General features: G+C 36.8%; 1 protein-coding gene across 2 annotated transcripts in view; it reads right to left on the bottom strand.

The window, feature by feature from the left end:
- Positions 1-82: 82 nt before the first annotated feature.
- RAPH1 (Ras association (RalGDS/AF-6) and pleckstrin homology domains 1) overlaps positions 83-25,225 on the bottom strand; it is a 43,083-nt gene continuing 17,940 nt past the window's right edge. Inside the window, exons 4-15 of one of the 2 annotated variants that reach the window (XM_010713507.3) lie at positions 24,626-24,700; positions 14,616-14,693; positions 13,265-13,424; positions 11,616-11,737; positions 9,915-9,980; positions 8,998-9,141; positions 8,268-8,378; positions 6,248-6,346; positions 5,463-5,583; positions 4,680-4,822; positions 1,520-1,589; positions 83-125 (exon numbers count right to left, since the gene is read on the bottom strand). In XM_010713507.3, coding sequence (XP_010711809.1) covers positions 1,521-1,589; positions 4,680-4,822; positions 5,463-5,583; positions 6,248-6,346; positions 8,268-8,378; positions 8,998-9,141; positions 9,915-9,980; positions 11,616-11,737; positions 13,265-13,424; positions 14,616-14,693; positions 24,626-24,700 — 1,188 coding nt within the window. In that variant the 3' untranslated portion in view covers positions 83-125; position 1,520. Of the gene's footprint in view, positions 126-1,519; positions 1,590-3,171; positions 4,507-4,679; positions 4,823-5,462; positions 5,584-6,247; positions 6,347-8,267; positions 8,379-8,997; positions 9,142-9,914; positions 9,981-11,615; positions 11,738-13,264; positions 13,425-14,615; positions 14,694-24,625; positions 24,701-25,225 lie in introns of those variants that run through there. The other variant, XM_010713508.3, reaches the window with a different exon arrangement.

The following is a 25,225-nucleotide window of genomic DNA, read 5'->3' as shown; positions in this document are numbered from 1 at the left end:
GGGGAGGGAGGAGGAGGGAGTGGGGGGGATGGCTGTGATGCTGTATAGGGGGTCACCACTTTTGTCTGTGGGGACACAGGAGGTGCAACAGAGATGAAGGGCCGACCTGCAGGCTCCATTCGCGCCTATTGGGAAGGGATTTTTAGTGAAAGTAGAGAGGGAGAAAAAGATAGAGAGAGAGGGAGGGAGGGAGGGAGACAAAGAGATTATGAAGTCAAGATCTAAATGTGCCTATCATTAAAAATTAAGTGGCAGGATTATAGCATGCAGGAATATTAGGAAAACAATGCAGCAAGAGATAGTCCTTTACACTGACAAGCCTGAACTGGACAGTACAGCCAGTACTGTAGGGGGAGCTGGCAAGAATCACCGGGGCCAGGTCTACTCCAAGCTATGCTGAACATCAGGGAGAAAATAGGTTTTTCTGGGGGACAGGCAGCTGTACCAAGTGAGAATTACTGATCCTCCTGTGAGAAAGCATAATGAATCAAAACGAAGAGTGCCCCTGGCCACAACAAATGACACCATGCAGAGCAAGAGCCTGCAGGCATCTCTTCACTCAGTAAAACTAGAGTTAAACCATACCCAGGCCTCCCTGAGCATCTGGCAAGCCTTCATGTTGTTAGCTTAGGCCTTAACACTGCTTAGCATTACGGAGCACAGAAATCCTGAACCGCTCTAAAACACATAAAGAGCAAGCTCTATGGAGACTCTGAGATCCTTCCATTCCACATGCTCTGACATCAAATGCTGTCAAGAGAAAAAAAAAAAAGAGCAGAAAGAGGGAGTAATGAAGTTTCCTAAAAAAAATTTCCCCTGAAGAAAACGCTTAGAGATAGTTAGCCTGGAAAAGAAAAGCTAGGCATGCAGCTATTACGTTATTCAGAAAAAAGAAAGACTGGGGAGAACTGTATAAGGGAAATAGCAATGGAAAAGCAGCAGGCAATGCTTTAGTCTACTTATTGGGTTTTGTTCTTGTTAAATTGTTTCTCTAAAATTGTAAACCTACATTCTTATTAAAAATCAAAAAGATAATGACATTATTCAAGTTTATCAGAACTACAACTACCTAGTACAAAGTGGTTTTGCTACAAGCCAAGTTGTCATCTTCACAGTGCACAGCTTAAAATCATGCATTAGAAATGTAATACCAACACGACAACTAAACAATACCTAACTTCACTGGTATATATTTTGCCACAAATTAGCCCAATTATGCTCATTTGTGCTGCATAAGCTTGCTTACAATTGTTTTAAACACAGGTGCACAGTTTCTATATGCACGGGAATAACACAAAAATATTAGAGTAAGAAACAGTAAATAGTAATTTACAACTAAAGTAGGTGTGCCTCTTTCTGTCATATTAAGCATGTAAGGCAAGAGTGTACACAGTTCTGGAGCTACATTAGCGTGTTCACACAAGCAAGGGGAAATCTTCATCTCTTGCATATTGTTAGTCTGTAATTACCATTCTCCCAATCACTCAAGTTAATGTATTTTCAAGTAGCAGCCCCTGACCTTAATTCTGCCCTGTATAAGGCACCACGGGTGTGCTGACCTTAGCTGTGCTGAGCTTCACTTTTGATACCTGAGACAGCAAAAGGCAAAAGGAAAATAAAAGTAGCATAAAACAGATAGGGAGACTGAAGCATAATAGAACAGCTATCTCTGAACAGCAAGATTTTAGAGAATCTGAAACACGGAACTGTCCTTCATGCCTTGTCACATAAAGCAAACAGAGCACTCATTTTGACACCACGTGTAGCATCTCATTTGAAATAACATATTAAAAATCTAACAAGAAAAACAAGACAATGACATTTTTCACTGCCCAGCTGTGATGAATGTGCACGGGTGAACACAGCATACTTCAGGCAGAGTAGTCTTTCAAAATATGAACTGGACAGACTACTGGCATTTTGGAAAGGCGGCTATTTAAATCTTAGGTTTATCTCATCTATTGAAGACAGTCAAAGACAGTGAGCAAATTAAGCACGCAATGGGAAAGATTACTGTATCTCAGGATGGCAATCTATTCCCACTCTCACATAAGCAAATTACATTTCTACAATCAGAAAATTTTTTCAATCAGACTTTGCTTATAGAAAAACCTTGAAACAGATAATTGTCCTTGTTTATCCTTATTGCTAGGCGATGCCTCATGTATCTTAAAAATGACTTACTGCACTGTATACTATCTCAATTCATATTTCTATCATATATCATCATGGCTACCTGGAAATCCCAGAAATCTTACAAAAATAACAGTAACTACTGTTTAAAATAGCAGCTGTGAGGTTTCTTTAGCTGTTTTTCCTAAGTAAACAAGCTTTTGCATTTGAACTGTTTGCAGTCTCTTCCTGTGACAGTTGCATTTGGACTGATTGGCCAATTTCAGTCAAACATGACAGATGTGTAAATCTCAGTATATTTTCAACTTCAAAAAATAGAAGTGAAATTATTGGCACCTTTAAATGTGGGAAAAGCAGGTAGAACCATAGCCAGCCAGTGCAACATCCTGACCAGCCTCAATGTCATCAACCTGCTGAGCCAAGAAATGCTGTTCTGCCCTGCTTATTGAAGAGGGTAAGAGAAGGGTGACACGAGGAAGAGACAGTTGCAGAAGTGGAAAGGACATACTGAACAATCCAAGCCTCCATTAATTTTGACACTTGCAGCAACCTGCCTTTATATATTTCTTAAGCAAGCTCTGTCACCAAAAGCTAAAGCACTGGAGAATTACTAACTCTGAAGACACTGTTTGGAGACTAATCTCCCTAAACCAGCATGTCCCAGTATCTACAATTGCAAATGCCTTTTCATGTAAATTACAATTGTATCAATACTGTTGTTTCCTTTCGTGTAATAGAGTTAAATATTTTCCATTGCTAACCCTTCCTTTGGCCAGACCTGCACAGGTTAAAAAAAAGAAAAAGAAAAAAAGAAGTACTATAGTTTTACTTCAGTTAAATTTGTGACCAATTTACTCAGGATTTTCTTAGCATGGTTTCAAATTATAATTTCACAAGGTTAATTTCATTTGGATTCTTTGGATGTTTTAGTTTGATCCCTTCACCTGTGCTATATGTGAGGAAGAGAAATACACCTTTTAGTAAATTTGTACAAAGAAAGGAATTACAATTGATGAAAGCTTGAAACATGGATGGCTCTTAATAGGGAATAGTCTGAATGTTTTATTCGTAAAAATGCTTTAATCAGATAACAAAAATTATTGGGGTTTATTTAAATGAGCAATTGCCATTGGCACTATGGACTGGATAAGAACAGCAGTGATCCAAGGTGCTAAAATTCAATTTTTCTCCAGAATTTCATAGAATGCAGAAGCAAGATCTCGTATGAAAACCAAAACTTCAGAAAACAGTAACATTACAGTCTCATAGCAGCACTCTTCCACCTCTGTAGGATAACATGCTAGACAGACTCGCATGCCCTGTCTTTTTGATCCACCCAGCCCCTGCACAAATGATGCATACTGTACACATACACAAGCCATGTGCTGATGAACATGCAGCAGGTTTTGCACACATGCAGCAGAAAAATCTGGGTCACAGTTCAGCAAGCTACGTTCCTGGGCTGTGTATTACTTTGCTAATACATTCAGATAATTTCCAAGCCTGCAGACACTGCAGAAAATTTCCAAGCCTCAAAGAAAACAGCCAAGTCAGTTTTCACATTGCGCCACCTGTACTTTTTCATTTGTACACGTGGCGTTGTGTCTTATTTCTAGTTATTCATCTGATGCACCAATGTCAGGTGTAGCGACCCCTGGTTTTCTTTTAAAAAGCCTGCTTCTCTAGCTTGAACCTACAGTCTGAGAAAGATTCAGAATTGCATGAGTGAAGATACCTTCCCGCAACATTCTGCCAACATACTTCCATACCTAACTGCTGCAGTTAATACCAATATTATGGTTGTTCAGGAAATTCCTTTGAGCCTAACAACCAACTAGATGAAAAGACAGTTCTGCTGTCTGTGAAGGTATTCACTATACCAGTCAACTACTAGACATAAAACTAACCAAATCACCACAGACCCCCAGGAGTAAATGGGTTACTGTCTTTCGTAACTTTCTATCAGCAACAGGAGATATCAAATCTGTTTTTAACCACAAATGAAGTCGATATTAATACTGCTGCTTAACAGTATTTGTATTTACTGCCTTCATTTCCACACAATATAATACCAAACGTTGGAATCCAAACTACTAGAATGTGCCTTAAACAGGCGTACCTGCCTTCAGGTCTCAGTTGTCTGCACCTTTACAGTAGAAAGATGTGGCTTGTTAACAGAAGAAAATCTTAGTGGATTAATTTCATTTGTTAGCTTTTAACAGCTGATCTTTTTATTTGTTCTTTATACAACTCAAATTAATAGGATTATTGTGAAGGGCCGTTGCATGCCTTCAAAGACCAAAAGGCTTCTGTGCATACTAATAAAAACAAGAACAGAAAGTTCTATGAGTGAATTGCCTGAAAAAGTGATTCCTGGAAAAACAAAAAACAAAAAAAAACAATTACATGGCAGTGTATGTAAATAACAGAGAGTAAAAAAGATGAAAAAAAAATCCATCCCCACTCCAGACAGAGGTGGAAGAGGTAACGCTCTGTCTTGTGCATTTTGTTGTGTGTTGATTCTCAGACTAAAGTCTTCTTGTTACCTTGCTGGATTCCTCCAGTTGTGTGCCTCGCTTCCAGGCCTCAGAGAACATGGAGCTGACAATACTTTGGGAACGGACATGTCCAGTTGGCTGCGTGTCAGAAACTCCACTGTCAGATTGATTAGAATGATTTGATTGAGATTCTGTTTAAAAGAAAGTGAAGAAGCAGCATATGTTTCTGAATATAAGAGTAAAGCCACAATGCTTAAATGGAGCTCTATATGACATTTACTGATCACACTTGTTAAACATTTAATTCCAATAATTGACACTGTTCCCACAAACTACTCTGTATGTTCCCCCTCACAGCCAGCCCACTAAAGACTGCTGTCTAGACAACAAAACAGAATAACAGAGCATATTCCTGCAGGCACACAAGATTTGCCCCAGAAGCAGAATCCCCATTTTGAATCTCTGATGAGATTGTCTGGAACTTTCTCTTTGGGCAGTGACTATTTCCCAATTGCCAATTTAAAAAATGTCAGTCAGCAAAAGCCATCATTAAAGCATAGAGCTGGATTTTTATTTTTTCAAATACATGAAAATAGAGGCATCACAAATTTGACAGGAAGCTTCTTCTCCATATCAGAAAAACAAACTCTTTTGGAGGTGCATGACAAAGTACTATAAGTTCTGAAAACACACACCACTGCAAGTAACATAAAACACATTTTTAGATTAATAGTCCATTCCCCCCTCAAATAGCTTCGCTTGCAGTCTCCAAGTATTTGGTAACAAAAAAAAAAGTAAATCTTTCTATTAAGAGACAAGTCACATAATTACCTGGCAAACTAGATGAGCTGGAGCCTGACTTGATACTGGAGCTAGACAAGGAAGTCCAGTCATATGCCGATTCTGTTCTCTTTAGTGCATCTTGATAGTTCATATACAGTTGCTTCCCATACTAAGTGAAACGACAAACAAATTTAACTACTACATAGGCTGTGTACCCTTTTTGGTCTGTTGATCTTCAACTTTAGCTTCTCTGTTCTACCTTTTTCCCCCCTCTCAGAAAAAGGAGAAACACCCAGACACAAAAAAGCACACTCTCTGTGAAGGATTTCACACAGAATTAATTCAGTGCAAATTTCGTTTTGCTTAACTTAACAGCAGTGGCAGCTTCCTCCCCCCCAAAAACTTTTGCATTTTTATTAATGAATTGCTAAAAGAAATTTAAAAAAATGTTTATGCTAGAACAGACAGAATCAAACCAGCTAGATAATGCAAGAAGTGGGCCAATGAATAAACTAACATGGAGATATTAAAAACAATTATGTCAAACCCAAAGTCTCTTCTTTTCCCCATAAGCCTTCTTTTTAAAGTCTATTAAGGGAGCTGGCTAAAATTAAGCCAAGATATCAGTTTTGTCATTTGACAATTAAGGTTATCAGAAATAGAAGGAAAGGGTTCGTTTTCTCTAGAGAATTAAATATGTAACAAGATCATATAGCTGACATTCAGAACAGTTAAGTATAGGCACGTTGGATTTGGCATGTGTTTTGCCAAATAACTGTAAATAGTTTCATACAGACCACGACAACAGTGGAAGACTGGCTGGAGGATATTACCTTAGCAATGCGGATGCCATTGATCCATTGGTGTAGAGTTCTTACATCATCACAGCAAAGATACTTGATATACTGGGATTTCTTCTGGATCTGAGGATGCTGCATAAAAACATTAACCATTACCATTATTTTAATGGGTAGGAATGTAAAGAGAGCTATTTAACTGCTAAGTTTTATAAAGACAAATCTACTGCTGGAAGCTCTTGAATGGTAGTACATGTTTTGAGTTCACTTACAAATATTTGAAAGCATTTCAGGAGGTAGGGGGAACTGTTTTACACAGAGGTTGGCAGCATGTCAGTGAGCACTGACTTCAGGTATGAAACACTAGGAAAGGGTGAGTCTTTCAGTATTTTAGTTCTGCACCTTCTACCTACCTATAGAGCCTTCTGTACCCTGAGGCTCTTCATACATGTTTCTACTCTCAAGCCAAGTAGTCAGAACGGTCTCAGCTTGTAAAAAAATCGCAAGCAAGAGACATCCAAAGTGTAAAGAGTTGTCTCCTTTACTGCTCTATGGACTAACCACCACAGCAGGGAGACAAATAGTGTTTTAATCTTCCCTCACACCGACATACAGTAGTGTGGAGGACACTCTTCTTCTAATTTTTAACTAATGTTAAAAATTTAACTTCAACATTCTCATGTCTTCCCTTATGCTCATGACAGTAATAAATTATTATTTTTTTAAATCTACTGAGATAAAACTTTGGTTTATTCTGGGTGATCAATAAACTTGAAAAAATAATTCACTCCATCTGTAAAAATGATACAGATAGAAAGTGGCATGCAATCAGAAGAAATCAATTTTACACAAGTAACTTATAAATACCTACAAACAGTGGTATTTTTGCATTTAATTGCATTCAGTTAACTATTCCAGTGACTTATAAGAACACAGAAAATATTTCCAATTTTAATGTTATGCCTTCTTCCTTAATCTCATGTCCCAAACTTGATACTCAGTATCTACCTGTCAGTGGACCCAAACATTATGCCTTCTATTAAAAGAAGGGCAACGTGTTTTTTTCACATCACAGATTGGCAGCCACACACTGCAGGCACAACTACCATTTTAATGTACTGATGTCAGTACCCAGCACCACGTAAGACAAGATGATAAAAGGAAAATTTAAATTGAACTGTAACTATCTTGTTACTTGCACCATTTTCAAATTCATGAAAATACTTTACTTGCTACAAACATACTATGAAAATATTTTAAATAGCTTTGTAGTTACCTATCTTGCAAGAACTAACACTATTTTGAACAATGTGTGAGAGTTAAGGAAGGTTTCTGTTGCTTTGTGTTTTTTTTTGTTTTGTTTTGTTTTGTTTTTTTGTAGGGGCAAATAGTGACAGGAGAAGGGAAATGGCTTTAAACTGGAAGAAGGTAGATTTAGACTAGATATCAGGAAGAAATTCTTTACTGTGAGGGTGGTGAGACATTGGAACAGATTGCTCAGAGAGGTTGTGGATGTCCCCACCTTGAAGGCATTCAAGGCCAGGCTGGATGGTGCTATGAGCAACCTGGTCTAGAGGAAGGTGTCCCTGCCTATAACAGGGGGGTTGGAACCAGGTCTTAAAGGGCCCTTCCAATCCAAACCACACTACGTTTCTATGAAATTGATGCAATCTAAAACCACCAAAAGCATTAATTAATAACCCTACAATTTAAGATTAGGTCATTGATTTTATAATGTTTTTTCTACTTGTACTTCTATTTGTCTTTACACTAAGAAGTTTCTTCCTTTACAGCATCCCTGTCTCCCCAGGTTGGGCAATATGGGTAGGCTCGACACTAATATCAATTTGTGCACAACTCTGAACCTATGCTCTGAGAAGACAGAAAAACCCTGACATTAGTGTTTCAAACAGCATTAAATCCACTAAATCTGCATTGCTGTAAGGCAGCTGCCAAAGATTTTGGTGTAATACTTGAGAACAAAGAGAACGATTAAATAGACAAGGAGTCATCAGTCTGGGGAGGAGCACAGAACAGGCAACAACTATTCTCTTACCTTCAGCACTAAGCAGTAGTCTGTTGGAGCTTTGTATTTGTTCCGATAGTCCTGTCCATAGTAAACATTGACATGATCTAGCTGTAGAAAGCACACGAGATCCCGCGAGACCTATTAAGTACAAAAATACTAATTTACAAAACAGCTACATAAGAAAACCACAAACACTGAAAAAAATAAAAAATAAAAAAAAATCAAACCACTCTAGTGTTAAGATTCAAGATTAATATAATACTATCATTAGTTTCAATCTGATTCTAACACTACCAGTACAGCAAGGGAATATAGCCATGCATAAACTCTTCCATCAGACTTTTTCAAATTCTGTCTGCTGTGTGTGTTCATTTGTATTTTGCCTCTTGACAACCAATTATAGCAGACTGCTAATAATTACTCAGCATTGGTATCAGAACGGATTAAACAGGACTGATTTGTCTGGGAACTTTTACATTTGCTGTTAATTAATCTCAGTGAATCTTGGGTGTTTCTGACCGCCTAAGCCCAAATTCACTCAAAAAACAGACCCCCGTTGTCTTGCATTTTTTAATTTGGGATGAGACAATTCATATCAAGTGTCACTGCAGTAATTTATTGTAAATCTATAATTCAATGCACTTTTAATTAAAGGATGTGGCTCTGGGCAGGACACACAGCTAATAAAGCTGACTCTTGTGCCCAAATGATTTATCAGCAAAAAACAAGACAGGTAAATTGCTTTAAAATAGCATACCTTTGCCTTCCCCTTAGGAACATAGTAGATTCCTGAAGCTCGTAGAAGAAAGTAACGTTTCTTCCATGACTTCTTACCATCCTCTTTCAGCCACAGAACTCCTTCAATTTCTGGCACAGTTACAGAACTTCCACAGAAACATTCCTGTAGATAAAAAACTGTGGTTTGAAAACTGACAGAAAGAGAATGTAGAGCATGCAGTGTTTTGTTTTGCTTTTTATTGAGACTGAAATTCTGCATCTAAGGAATGCACACTTAATAAGGAAAGGTTTTTCTCTGTGCAATATGATCAAGTGGAAGCTATTACACTTCAGCACAGATACGTCTCTACAAAAATGTCTCAAAATTATTCTGTTTTCAGCTTATGAACGCTACAATTTGTTTGATCTCTTTGCTCCGCACTTCCTTTTTTGTTGTCCTTAGTTCTGTAAATTATTTGATGGGTTCAATATTAAATAACTTCCCTTTCTCTCACTCACTTTTAAAATCTAACTTTTAGTGGTTTATTTTAAAACGTAATTGAAATTGTTTTTAAACTACTTTGCTTACTAATAAAACTTAAGATTCTAACATGGACTAGTCACTGAACCAACACTACAGAATTTTGTACTGAGTAACAATTTGGAGGGTGCTAAAAAAAAAATTCTGTCATCTCAGGTCAACAGATAAGCAGTAGTTCTCCAGATTTCAACTGTTTAACCACCATTACAGGTAACCTCATTTTGGTTGTCAAAGAAAATAAAGACACAATTCAAGTAATCTATTTTATATGAAATACAGTGACATTAAAATAGTTATTTTTCCTCAAATGTAACATATTCCATTTTCCCATTCAGATCCATCCATTAGATTCAATATACACAAAGTTTTAGAGTTTAGTTTCAAATGCTGATGTTGTTTTATTTTGACAGTCTCACCTCTAGCAGCACCTCTTTATTTCTGTCTGCCATCTCAGAGGTTTCTTTTTTCCCCAGAAGATAGTTCTGTAACAAGAGAAAGGTCAGGATTTCTATAGGCATTCTGAAATAAAGCCAAATAACATTTCTCATTTGCCTTTCTGTAGGAGTAAGAAAAAGTGTTAAGAATGATACTCTAATTAAACAAAACTTTATAATCCAGTTGAAACTATCAGATGGCTAAATCATACATGGAACTTAATAACAACCACCTCTTCCAGAAGTACCAATCAGTCCCAACTGTTACCCTAAAGCAATAGTCTCATAACAACGTTTTCCTGGCTTTCCACACAGCAAGCTGACTGGTGTAACATACCCAGAAATAAAAGTAGTGTGAACTTGAAAATGCCGCAGGATCTTAAAATGTGTTAAATTTTGACATTATTTGTGTGTTGACAGAAACACATGCAGAAGAAATGCATGTCTTTTCACCTTGTGCTGAGTTTCTCTGAATAAAAATATTTCACAGAGAACTGCTAGATATTCCTTGTCTTATTAAAAAGAGGACAAAAAAGCAACAGGTACTCTATCTTATTTAAGAACTACTCCTGTGCTTTTCTTCAGCTTGGAAAGGATAGAGACAATGAAAACTTTCTTCTTAACCTCTAGCTCTTACTGGAAAAAAAAAAAGAAAACAATATTCATAAGTTCCAGATCAAGCCTTCAAATAAAGGTGAAATATGCGTACTAAAATATTGGTTTTAAGGCTGGTGTCTTGTGCTCTTGACAGTGCATACTACATGTAACGTAGTAAATGTTTATCAACAACACAGTCTTAAAACAATTTTTTTTGCAGAGTTTTGCAGCTTCCTAACAAAGCACTAGAGTAAGACCCACTTTTCCATTTTTGCTTGAAAGTAGATTTACAGTGTCCAAAAGGATGTCCATGCAAAATTGCTACTCAGCTTACTAGGTAAATAGGGAGTCCAGATCCAAGAAGTTACCACATAAATGCCATACCAATATAAAAATAATCCATGACCTCAAGTGGCAAGTGGTTACTAAGAGTTAGAAGAGATCAAATTATAGTATATACAATACTTTTCAGTTCCAAATTCTTCAAAGAGTTGCCTCCTTGGTAATGAACTGCTGCTGGATATCAAGTATGTAGCTAACATTTCGAAATCTCTATTATCATCCCTCAATAATCAATTCCCAAGAGAGAAGAGGACCCTTTTGTTTCCTAAAAAGGGAACATGGATGAATAGAGGCAAGTCCCAACTTTCACAGAGAAGTGCAAGTCCTCCTCTCGTGTCACTTAACCATAGTGTGGCTATCCTCTTCAGTATGTTCACCTTGTCAGTAAAGAAAGAACACAGTGGCGTAGCAATACTCTCAGTAATACCTGCCAATACCTTGCTTGTATGCTTATTTTTGTGCACAGCACTAAGTACAATTGCCATGAAACCGTCTGCCTTTATCACTATTAAAATTGCTCACAAATACATTAGGAAACAGCTTTGGCTCGGGCTTTTCTGTTAGACATCTAATCTGGTATCAATCACAGCATGGAGTATGTGGCACTGAGACGTAAAGTTGCCTGGCATTTTTATATATACACAAGTATCAAAATAGAAATATTAAAATGAATGCTAACAAAAGTATTATGAAATTGCAATCAGACATACACATACATGCACTCAACATAAGCCTCAGGCTTACCTGGGGATTCTTAAAAAGTGCGTATTTCTCTATACGTTCCACAAACATTAGTTTGTTTTGACTGTCTCTTGTCCAATTGAGAAGATTTTCAACTAAATTTTCATGATCTTCAAAGATCCTTTCTGCAGCAATAATAAAAGAGCAAACATTTTAATCTGTCACTTTCTGTGAAATAAGCTGCACTGTAATTTCACCAGGGGGAGACGAGGCACGTATGGAAAGAAAATACACTTTAAGACCTACTAAAATGAGGAAGAAATTTACAACACAAACTAAAAAGAATGTAGTGAACATTGGTAAGTGCCTAGCTTAATTTTACACACACACACACACACACACTCAGTACTCTCACTTCTCTCTTTGAGGTTTACGTAACCATCCATATAAGAAACCTGAATAACCCACCTGTTGAACTTGACAAAGCTAACTATTCCACATGAATGCAACAAACTCAAATAACATATCTGAGATGTTGTAAGAACAAATAAAAAAGCCAATCACATTTACATGTACTCTGGTTAACAGAGTTCTTAGAGGAATTTATTAGGCAGCTTTTTCAGCATTAATTTTGTATCTACATCCCCAGTTGCTATCTCACTCATAAAGCGTCAAAAAAAAAAAGTAATAAGCAATGATTAGAGGGAAAACAAAATGTTTCTGAAAGGTAGAATAACCATAGTTAGTAGGAGTATGGTAGAAGAATTTGGAAAATGGACTATGCCTCTCTGTTGAGATGGTTATCACCAGTACGGGACGCTGAAAATCAGCAAAAAGGAAGAGAGGGATTTTTAAAAAGAGGAAAATTTACTGAAGTGGTAGAGAAACACCTGAAAATTCTTATCCTAAGAATGTATTTTTGGGAAATCACTGACCAATATTCTTCTTTAAAAGATTCTCAAGTAACATCTTGCTCTCAGCAATTATTTCCCTTTTCATATAGGCCATAATGTCACTTAGGCAAAACAGTTTTCAGAATTTTTTGGGACTTACTTAACATATAATTAGCCTGTTAAAACAGAACATATTCCTCTCCAAATCAATTACAGCACATTTTTACAGAGAGCATATGGCACTCACCATATCCAGATCAAGGAGCTCTTACTAAAGGAGACTGAGATGACAGAGGAAAACTCAAAATCCTCAGTAATTAAGAATACTAAGAAGAGTGAATGAAACAAAATGCCATCTGTAGGGAATGAACTAAGATTTAAGATAACAGAGGAACAGCATAGGAAGTTCATAAGGTCTGGGTGAGATCTTTAAGATTCATAGGGTAATGAGTTATCCTCTAACAGACTTTTTTGTATGTTTTTTTTTTTATTCTTTTTCTCACTCTTACATGAAGAACACATCAAAACCAAGAGGTTCAGTGACTAGACATTATTAAAATTCCTCTATCAAACCTTCAAATTTAGACATCATTTTAATACCAATGAAGAAAACATTCCCATGTCCATTTGAAACAATGTGTAGTAAAGTTCATGAAGAATTATAGTCTGGCAAACAAATTCACTATGATGAAAAAGATTCCTAGCACTGGATAATAAATATTCTGAAGTTAAGAATTTATATTATTCTGAAGACCCAGATATGCATAAGTACCACATCAACAGATAAGAATTATAATCGTTTATAAATAAATTACTTACCCATCTGCAATTCAGAGATGGTTTCCACCAACGACCAGTCTAAACTATAACCACAATGTGATTTGTCCATCAGATTGTCTAATACTTGTCTCACCGTCTGCCTCTCATCCACCATCATTGTTTTTGAGCTGTCATCAGACATGTGGACTCTGATCACCAACTATTGAGCAGAAAAATCAGAAGAAAACGAAGAGGTTCAACTTACCACATTTTCTACATTTCAAGTAAAAATGTACTTTTTGAGGCCTTTTTCTAAGATTTTGTTAAATAACATAAAATATTCAGATCATTCAACGTTCTTCTCAAAACGTAAAAACCCATAAATATCTGAGTGACAATTTTCTCACAAAGAGAAAAATATGTAGGAGGCACAAGCATAGATCAAGAATTATGCACAAACTTACATAGAACATATTTCTTCAGATTTGCAAGTCAAGCTTTCTGCCTGCTTTTTCCCTATTTTCTAACAACGTTATCATATATGCAGCATACCTATACTGTCTTATTTTCCTGGAGACATTAAGCATTAGTGTAAAACAAATCTACTTTTAAAACACAATGGCTTTTCAGAGTCCACTTTGAAGAGATCACTGCCCAGAAAGAAAAATACAGTTATTTTTTCAACTAATAAAAAAAATAATAGATTTTTCTTGCAAATTACTATGCTGCTTGCTTCCTTTTTGCTTCTTGCTCAGCTGCAAAAGTTAAAACGCAGTAGTTATAATACACTAGTACTACTAATTTTTAATTCTCATCTTCCAACTCAGGACATTTTTTCAGGTTTTGATTTATAAACACTAAACATAGAAGACAAAATTACTGAAATGCTTCAAAATTAAAATAAGAAGGCTAAATCTGGAAGGAGCGCCTTAAAATCTTTGATACTGCATCAGGTGATGTCACACTTCCTTCACTTTGTAACCTCTCTCTGTAATCTGACATGCTTGCATTCTATTTATCACTGGAAAATCCAACGATGCACATGTGTAAAAAAGGGATTTCTGAAGAAACTCACATTTTGAGGTGAGAGTGCTTAATACACAAAGACAGTCTCAGGAGGCTAAATCTTTGTTTCAGCTGTGGTGGCAAACTATTCTAACAGCACACTGGCTGCAAAATTCCTTAAGCAAAACATATTTGTATTAGATATGCTAGGATTTTTTGTCTGGCGTCTAGATGAAAAGGTACATTATCACTCTAGATCAGAGCACTACAGCATTCCTGTTTTCTTTAAGGTATCTTAATGGTAATAGACACAAATGAGAAGTATTATGCCTGCATTTTCCAGGTGAAAAAGTGTAAAAAAAAAAAAAAAAAAAAACAAACTCATAAAACAGCATAAATAATTTACCTTTTTCACTTGTGCCTCTTTAATCTTCTCTAACGCCACTCTAATCTTCTCAGCTTTCAGTTTAGCAGCCTGTTCCTCCTGAGGGGGCAAGACACACCAAATTACAGTTAAACACACTCCAGGTGAGCTTTAGTGGATTTAATTTTGAAGCTACCGCACTTGAATACAACTGAAACTCACCCACCTATAATTCCACAACTATTTGTTAGCAATGATGAAGACTATTATTTTTAAGAAGTGTTACTTTACATGTCTGACACTTAGAAATACTAATGCCATTGCTTCCAAAATAACATATTGGAAGTATATATTTTATATATGCACACTTGGTCTATCTCTATTCTCTCTATTCTAAACAGCCTAGCACATTATTACCAAGTACTTTACCATATTTATTTAAAGTCATGGTCTTGGACAAGACACATTCAACAACAGTTCACAACTGAGAGCAACCAACAGACTTACAGCCAATAGACGTACGACAAATACAAGAGCATAAAGAAAGTACTGAAAACAAATCCTTCAAATAGGGTTTCACGCTATGCCATGGGTTTAGAAGAATTAGCAATAAGTAGGCAGGACACTTCATCTTTACTAAATCTAGACTACTTCTCTTTGCTTGAATTATTTTAAGATCCATAAAGCAAACAGGGATTCTTTTCTTTAGTGCTCTTCTAAGATAGGAACCTGGTTTTGCTAAAACCAGAAACACATTAAAAATTCAAGTAAAGTAAATCTATTCTATCTATTCTATCTGTTACTAAAGAAAACCTGTATATCGTGATACGATCACTACTAGCTGGCTATAATTTCTGTGGATTATTAGGTCTATTCAAAATGGAATTGAAATGACCAGATAAACAAGCAACCACTCCTCTTATGATCACATGTAAGTTTCAGATTTTGTAAGTCCTAAAATGTGGGTTTTTATTGAGGATAATATGTAAAAGTATAATAATAATAATAAAACCACTAGATCAATAAACAAATATTAAAATAAAAAGCTCCCTTTGTTAATATTTAATCTTTTTAGAAAAGAAAAATTAAGATTTTTCTCCACTAGCAAAGTCCATCTCAAAATAGCCAGCACACCATATTAATTTGTTGCTTCTTTGAATTAATGTAATTCATGCTTTATTACGTGTTTAGATGGTTGCTTTTCTTGTAAAAATCAAGATTCAGCTACACTCAAAACCATAGAACTATTTTTTCCACTTCTCAGTGAACTACTATCATTCCTATCAACTACAAAAGGCTATTTCCTCTGCCACCTGTATTATTACAGGTAGGAGCAGCTTTTACTCCCTCACATCTGTGCCCATACTATGCACTGGAAAGAAACATTAAGTAAGACAATCAGCTGCCTTCACAGAAATATAACATTTGACAATAAAAGGAACCAGTAAATTCACATGAGCAGAAATAATATTGACTTGAAACTATATTTGGGAACTCAACTACCTTAAAACACATTTTTAATTAGTCTACAGGAAACCAAAATTCTTATTAATCATTAAAATGGCGTAACAGAATATAGAAAGGTTAAATTAGAGTAGTATTCTATTATAAGAGAAAAAAAAAAAGTGCCACTTAAAATTGTTTCAATGCAAAACACACCTAGAATTCTACAGTACTCTTTCTTGGTTGTTTCCATCTACAGAAATAAATTATTACCCAAACCCGAGGTTTAAAATATTTCTAACAGTGATGGTATGCATCCATGAGTTTTTAAATCAACAAAAGATTTTCTGAAGTTATCACACATTTTGAGAGACTTGATTTACAGTTTAAAAAGCAGCTCATTAATTCAACCATAAACTTTCATTGCTGTAGAAAGGTTGACAGCACATTTGGTTTTGCTCTTCACTAAAATCAGGCAGCACAATTTTCCACCCCATTTCACTGTGCACCTGTGCAATGCAACTACTGAGAGCTCATCCCAGCAAGAGCACTTTATAGCTACTGAACACAGGTACCTGCAGCAACAACCGAGACAAAGCAGCAGTCAATCAGCTGGGGACCTCTCGTATACCTGCACCAGTACAACTAATCTCTCTGTTTATCTCAAAGTTCATAATCCATTATTACTCCCTAAAATGCTTTTAAAAATGCTAGAATATAAACAATTCCAAGAATTTACTATTCTACCATCTAGCAATTACTTTTCAATTCACACTACACTTACATAAGGATTCAGAGGTCAGGAATTCTTATACTGTGTTACATTTTAACAAAGTCAGTTCAAATTTAAACAAAAAACAGACTGAAGATGCTAAAATAAAGAATTGTTTTTAGCCAGCCACAAATTATAAAGAGAGGTCTGAATGAAAAAAAGAACTTCTGAAAGCACAGGACAGTCAAGCATTTTAAATTATTTCATTTTGACCTTATAGTTAGTTTTAAGACCAACACTGCAGCATTGCTGATATGGCACATGTTGTTTCAGGAGAGCAGGAGAAAGAACTATCTATTTTGATCACTTAAATGATAGAGTAACTACTGGATTCTTCAAAACTCACAGTGACTTATTCTATTCTTAACTGCCCAAGTAGAACCACTCATCCATATTTCCCCATGAGAGCCACTCCCAAAACCTTCCCCTCACTGCTAAATCCTTTTAGTATGAGTGATATGAGTCACGTTGCCAAATGGTCAATAAACACACATATAAATGGCAAGCAGAACTGCTGCCTAAGTCATTCCACAAGTGACATGTACAAGTGTAAATCCCTAGGATGGCTGATACATCTGCCTCACAGCGCTGCTGTGGCCACAAAAACAATGGGGGAGGTGACCTTGTTGAAAATGAATGCAGCATAAATACTGCTTTTCAGCAGAATTCCCACTTAGACAGGATTGCCTTTACAGTCACATGTTATACAAAAACATAAAGGAGATACAGAGGTCTAAGATCACAAGACCTGGTGTTTTCTCCATCTCTACTGGGAAAAAGGACACTGTTTTAGCAGCAGTACACATCACTACAATCACTACATAAATTATTTCTTTAAAAGACAACTCCAGGTGTACTGTTATACTTGCACTTAGGTCTTGAGCCTTCATTGGCTTTAAACCTTGCTGAGATTACATGGAACGGACAAAAGTAAAGCTGTTTAAATAATGCTTGGTAATATACTTATGGTAAGAACTTGTTTATTTTAACATACTGCAAACTAAAGTTAAGAGTACAACTCCACAACATGTTGGTCTTCAATTTTAAGACTTTTTAAATTATTTTTTAAACTGTAACTCAGCTTTTAGTTATCTTACCCTATACTTTAACATTGGAAAAAATAACTCTAAAAATCTCAAGTTTAGATTTCATTAGTATGACAGTTAATCTCCTGCTCTAGTTCCAAGTTAAATGTGCAGTAAAAGATATTCTGTTTGCGTTTCAACATTAAGCATGCAACATATGTGCTATGGTAGGGATGAATTTGCTCAAATTAAGCTTACTGTTTCTAGGTTAGGGGTTTATTTTTTGTTTCATTGTATGCTTTTAACAGGTCATTAACCGATTCTTCTTACTTGCCAGGCAGAATAGAAGGAAGGAGGAAAATATTACTGAAAAAGTTTACAGTGCTTAGAAAAGCTAGCAATTAAACAACAAGAGGTAAACAGCTAAGTCCACACTTCACTGAAGTGACGTGGAGGATACAGAGATCATAAGACGCATACAAGAAGAAATGTGTTTAATGTTTAATATTTAAATTATTTCAGTAAAGTCTTACTTGAATAATTAGATGTATATGAGCAACACTGAAGAACTAGAAGCATGTAGCCAGTGTTTGTTTTCCCAGCCATAATCTCACCTCAGGTAGAAAGGAAATTGTTTGTTTAGCAAGTGATTCTCTTTACTCCCAGGTTTTAACTAAGGCAGAAGTTCCTTTTGCCCCAAAACATCATACTAACATCTCAAATTCTACATGTTCCCCAAACCTCAAGACATCTTTATTAGTCCTATATTTAGCCTGTATCAATCAGAATATCACTGAAGAGTTTTCTGTTTATTTTTTACTTGAACAAGCATATACATAATCAGCACTCGAAGGCAAAAGTTAGATGAGTGCATAAGTTAGCAGAATCATCCCCTGCCCCAATTCAAAATGATTTTGAACTACAGCATTGGATTTCCTGACAAATTCATTAAGATTCATAAAACATTCCCACCCTAAAAAACAATGCGCAGCAATGTTCCACTTACGAACACTGAATTTGTGTTTGCAAAATTAGCTTTTTATCATTCTCAAACTTTTTTTAAATTGTATTTTTGCCTCAAAATAACCAAAAATAACCTAAATCCAAGGAAAGCAAGAGGGAAAAAAAGACACTCCTCTCTTCTAAAGCTCACTTACTGTTAGAGGGTTCAGCACCCACTTCCACAGTGAGAAGCCCACCTCGCTAAGGTGGCAGTCCCTTTCTCCACATACCGCCTTCTCCCTTCCCAACTCAATATAGCATCTTCTCTAACTCCCTGTCACAGCATTTCCATCGCATTAATAAGCATGGAAATGTTTGTGAAGCAGTAGGGTGGTTTTGGGGATTGTGCCTGAGACTGTCTGAGACAACAGTCTACCTGAAATGCTTAAATTATGGTGATGATACAACACACAAGAAAACAAGGACACACAAGGTTGTGATTTTTACTTTAACCGAAAAGGGAGGAGAAAAATTTAGAAGACCACTCAGTGTCCATCAGTCATTTCAAAAGCAGACAGACCTGTTTTCACAGGTCACATTTTAACTGCATCTCAAAGTCACACTGTCCCTTACCAAGAGCTCTTAGAGAAGAGATCTTTCCCCTGCTATTAAGGACAAGAAGAAAGGGCAAGAGACAGATAGCTGTTGTTTATGAACTTCAGTGCAGAAGTGTGTCTACAAACCTCCCCAGAGTCTCTCACATTTGATCAAAATTTACAACTATTTAAGTGTTGTGGGCTTATCACTGGTATGCAGCTAAGCTGCACACAGCTCCATGTTCACTTCCCCTGAGTAGGATGAGGAAGAGAAGAGCATAAAAACTCATGGTCAGAGATAACAAAAGCTTAATAGATAAATCAAAACTTTTGAGTGCAAGCAAAGCAAAATAAGTTCAGTTATTTGTTGCTTCCCATCTGCAGGAAGATGTTTAGTCTTTCCCAGGAAAACTGTGCTTCATTATGTATAACAGTTAACTGGAAAGATAATTCCAAATGTCCCTCTTCTTCCTTTGCCTTTTCCCCCAGCTCTTACTGCTACACAGGACATCATACAGCATGAAACAAGTAGTTTCATCCAAATCTAAGAATGTATCTCTCTATTTCTGGGAAACCTGCTTTTCCCACTTTTCAGAGAATCACAGAATGGTTGAGGTCAGCTTATTCAACCCTCTACTCAAACAGGGTCGCCTACTGCTGATTCCCCAGGACCATGACCAAAAGGCTACTGAATACTTCCAAGGACTGAGACTCCAACCTCTCTGGGCAACCTGCGCCAGTGCTCAGTAAACTTCAGTGTCTACCTCATGTTCAGAGGAAACCTCCTGCATTGCAGCATGTACCCATGGTTTCTTGTCATGTCCCAGTGAAAAAAAGTCCGCCTCCATCCCATATTCATACACTTCCTTCAAGTATTTGTACACATTGATGTGATCGCCCCTGAACCTTCTCAGCTTTTCCACTTAGAATAAAAGCTTCAGTCACTTCTTCAGCCTCATAGTCTTCTGCTGGACTCTATTCACTATCTCCATAACTACCATTGGAGAGCCCAGAACTGGACACAGTACTCCAGGTGCAACCACCACAGTGCTGGTTAAATGGGAAGGATCATATTCCTTAATGTGCTGGCAACATTCCTAATCTAACCTAGGATATTGTTACCTTTCTTTGTGGCAAGGGCACACTGCTGGCTCACTGTCAAGATGATGTCCACCAGAACCCCCAGGTTCTATTCTGCCATGATGTTTCCCAGCTGGGCAGCCCCCAGCATATACTGGTACCTGTGGTGGTTCCTCCCCAGCTGCAGGACTTCACACTTTTCCTTATTGAACTTTACAAAATTCCTGTCAGTCCATTTTTCCAGCCTGTTAAGGTTCTTTTCAATAGCAGCATGATCATCTGGTATATCCTCCCTTCCTCCTAGTTTTGCTAAGGGTACGCTCTACCCATCAACCAGATCATTAACAAAGATGTTAAACAGTATTGGACCAGTACCGAATCCTGTGGTGCACTGCTGGTTACTGGTCTCCAACTAGACCTCATACCATTTTGAATGCATACTTGAATGCATACTTCAGTGTAAAGCAAAGGAGAACCTTATACAACAGGGACATATGTTATGCTGTCTCCCTGAAAAAGTGCCTATACTAGGCTTGACAAAATCAGTAGTGATTTAAGAGCGGGGAAAAAAAAATACTGCAAAGGATTTCACTTACACAGGTTCAGTAACAAGCATATCCGAACCAGACTGACCTGAGATGCATGAAGATCATTTCGCAACTGATTTATTCTCATGTCTGGAGGGATTACACAGTGTAGTAACCAAAACCTACAAAACCAGGGCAATCTGCACTCATAACAAGCTTATTTGCCTTTCAGGTCAACAAGAGAAGAAAGATATTACTAGACATTTTCTGAAGATGCTGACATTCGTATCTACATCTTTACATCACTAAATCACCATCATCTGTCTTCCTGAATGTAGTCTAAGCTTCACATGCATCAGAACAGTTAAATAACTGATAACTCAGAAATGTGACATGGAATTTTATTTCCCATTTGCATGTCCTAGGCTAGAATATATTCAAGCCCTGAATACTTCCCAAAATTATTTGTCTGTGTTGCTCTGTATTTCATAGCCATAAAGAATTACAGATTTCAAATTCTAAAGCTAAGTTAGATGGCTTACTTCCAAACAAGCCTGAAGCTTAGACTTTAAAGATTAATTGCTTTGTTTTCAATATTCTGTAATTTATCTCACTGATATGTATTACTTCTGTTTCAAGAAAAAAAAAAAGAAGGTGGGATGTGGGGTAAATGCTGTGAGCAATAAAGCACAGAAATACTTTTAAAAATGAAGAGACCAGCACAATGAAAAGATATGTAAATTTTTGGGGTGGCTGTGATCTTCTACGTGCTGCAAAATGAATTGTGTCTAGGCATGACTGTAACACAACAAGAACCTAGTTCATTTCTAGAATTGTTAAAAGGAATTACATTATCAGAGGACAAGATTTATATTTCTTTCTCAAAATCTCCTCATTCTGAATATAAGGGGTAGATAAAGGAAGGGGAAGAACACAAGAAACAGTAAGACAAAACAACTAATTGGCAGGCTAGAGACACCAGATTAGAGCTGTAATGTGATCATATGTGTAATAGATCTAACGCCTAACTACAATTGCAAATAAAAGCCCTATTTCTTAGGATGGCATCTCTCATAATGGGGCTTATCTAACGTCACAACAATGTCACTTATCCACCATATTTGAAAAGCTGTGGCAGTCCAGTGACTAGAAAAAGAGAAAGATAACCCCTATTTTTATAGGGAAAAAAAGAATACTTGAGGAACTACAGGCCAGCCAGTCTCACCTCTGTACCCAGCAAGATCATGGTGCAGACGACCCATAAGGCACAGGGAAAACAGAGAGATGACCGGTGGCGGCCAGTAAAGCATCACCAAAGGCAAATAATGATTGACAAACTCAGTAGCCTTTACATCAGGATTACAGCATTAGCAGAAAAGAGCAAAGGATGAGGCCTACCTGGACTGCAAAGCATGCAATGCTTTGCACCACACAACATCCCTCTCTCTAAAATGGACAGATGTGGATTTGATGGACAGACTGCTTGGTGGATAAGGAATTGACTGGATGGCCAAATTCAAGGTGTTGCGGTCAAAGGCTCGATGTCCAGTTTGGAATCAGTGACGAGCAGCGTTTCCTGGAGGTCTGTACTGACTGGTATTGTTTAACATCTCCATCAGTGACACAGACAGTGGGACTGAGTGCACTCTGGACAACATCAAGTTCAGTAGTGCAATTGATATGCCCGAAGGAAGGGATGTCATTGTGAGGGATCTCAACAGACTTGAGAGGTAGGTCTGTATGAACATGCTGTTCAACAAGACTAACTGCAAAGTCCTGCACCTACAGTCCCAAGCACAATACAAACTGGACAGTGAGGAGGAGTTGGAGGTTTCTGAGATGAAGAACAGAATTGTTTTCAGGAGAACCCATGGATGCCTCATCCCTAGAAGTGTTCAAGGCCAGGTTGGATGCAGCTTTTTGGCAACCTCATCTAGTGGAATGCAATCACTGCTCATGGCAAGACGGTTGGAATTAGATGACTTTTAAGGTCCCTTCCAACATAGACCATTCAATGATTCTAGGAATCGTATCATTTTACTAAAGAAACTTCTCTCTACAGGAGGTCAGATGGGAACCACTAAAGGTATTCACATCAGAACTGTATGCTTGCTAGTCAGTAGAGGGGTCAGCTATACTAAGACAATCCTATGCCGAGTTAACAAGAAATAGTATCCTTAGAATGTCAGGAAAGTCATCATAAGCACCTGACTCAAAGGGCTTTGAAGCCCAATAAGACAAGACAAAGATTTAAAAATCCAAAAAATTAACTTCATGAGTATTGTTAGAACCACTCATATGAAGTAGTTTGTGCTCATATAATCTGATAGATTTGATACTTTGTCTTTTTTTTTTTTAAATAAACTTGAAGTTCCATATGGTAACCAATACATATTCAGTATTTAAATAACCAAAAGGGAAGATATGAAAACATACGGAGGTGAAAAAAAAAATTATGGCTTCTGTTTGTGTTGCAACAAAGCAAGATTTGCTGGTTTGATGGCTGTTTGCTTTGTTATTGATGCTGGGGTTATGGAAGTGTGTGTATTGATGGAGTGGGGGAAGCTGACAGGCTAAAGGGAAAGTAGCATAGACTTGAGGTTTAGAAGAAACAGTCACAAAAGAAGAAAACTATGTGGCTTCATCTGCTATTTAGAGCCCCAAAAACTTGTCAAGATGCACACTGGGCATTCTGAGAAGAATCTTTAGATATCTAAGGAAGCAGTATTTCCAAACTTTTATTGGAAAATGCAAACTAAAAGCTAATCAAACATTCTCTCTATTGTTTTGAAGTGATAAAAATCTACCTTGGCAAATTCAGGTTTGTTCAAGATTTTTTTTTCTCCATGTCATCTTTTAGAAAAATAACACAAGGAGTGTTAGATAAATACGTAAATAGATACGTAAATAGCATCAGACATATCTGACACTTCAGATATTGAACAAAGTTTTCTCACCAGTGTAAAACTTCATCTCAGCATGCTTTTTGTTTATTTTTCATCTGGGAGATTTTTGGCTTGCTCTCTGTCTCCTACTCTAGTTTCAAAGGGAAACACATATGAAAATCACAACTTTTAAATTGAACCAGAGGAAATGATCAGCAATTTGTGTCCGCTTAATATATCACTGACCCATAAAGAAAATGTATTTATGATCAGGTTTTGTCTACATCTGGCTCATTATACTATTGTCTTATTATAACATTCTCACCCTATATTATATCTAAATTGCCTTTGTTTAAAATAAATTAATCCTATTACTTGCTACAGTTTATCTTCATAAAGTGACTGAGCTTCCTTATAGGATACTAGTGCATTTTAACAGCACAGAATACTCTCCATTTTCTACCATTGCGGCTCTTTATTTTCTTAAAGTATTGAATGGAATAGGAACAAAACAACTCCTAGTTCAGTATGCTTCCTTTATGTAACTAATGCATTTTTAACCTGCTGATATAATTATTAAGTATTTGCCAAGAAACTGAACACTTTGATAAATGTGCAAAAACAATAAAATGCTCTTCAAAAACACCTTGGACAAACAGGAAAATAATCTAAGTAAATGCAAATGTTCCTGGAAAGGGCAGGGGTGGGAGGAGTACAGCATACCGCAAAAGCTACTTTCTACATAGGAACAGTCACATGCAGGTGGAAAGAAGAAGCATCACCTTGGTCAGCAAATGAGAAGGCTTTCCTGCAATGTTTCTCAGAAGGAGGGAGGTTTCCCTGTCCAAATAGGAGTGCTTGTTCAGAAAGAAAGAGAAAGAACACAGGTCAAAAGTAGTCAGTAATTTTATAGCGTATTGACTACAGAAGATAAGCAGAATTTAAGGGGAAAAAAAACAACACAACACACCTACATCTTCTGTTTATTTCCCTCCCATAAAAATGTGAACATTCCCAAATAATACAAACCTAACACTAATATAAAAGTGGTCATGCTAAGAGGACATAAGTTTAATTAACCTTCTCTGAACAAAAGGTCACAGAACAGAATTAAGAAGAGCTTTGCTTACCTGCTACTGGTTTCTTTTCTGCAAGAAACAACTTATTTTTAAAGAACAGTTAGAACAAAAACATCCATTTTTCAAAAATACTGTACAGTCCTTTAAAAACTGAACATTCTGCTTCTGCTGTACAAAGTTACTAAAAGCTGGTCACATGGAGGCAAGGAACTGGTTTCATGCCTTCTACACTGACTACTACTTTCATATTTGTGGAAAAAAAGATGTCATCATAAATAATCTAAACTTTACTTACAAGAAAGT

The sequence above is a fragment of the Meleagris gallopavo genome, chromosome 7, assembly GCF_000146605.3.
Source record: "Meleagris gallopavo isolate NT-WF06-2002-E0010 breed Aviagen turkey brand Nicholas breeding stock chromosome 7, Turkey_5.1, whole genome shotgun sequence".
NCBI lineage: Eukaryota > Metazoa > Chordata > Aves > Galliformes > Phasianidae > Meleagris > Meleagris gallopavo.
This window is presented reverse-complemented; position numbering and strand designations above follow the sequence as displayed.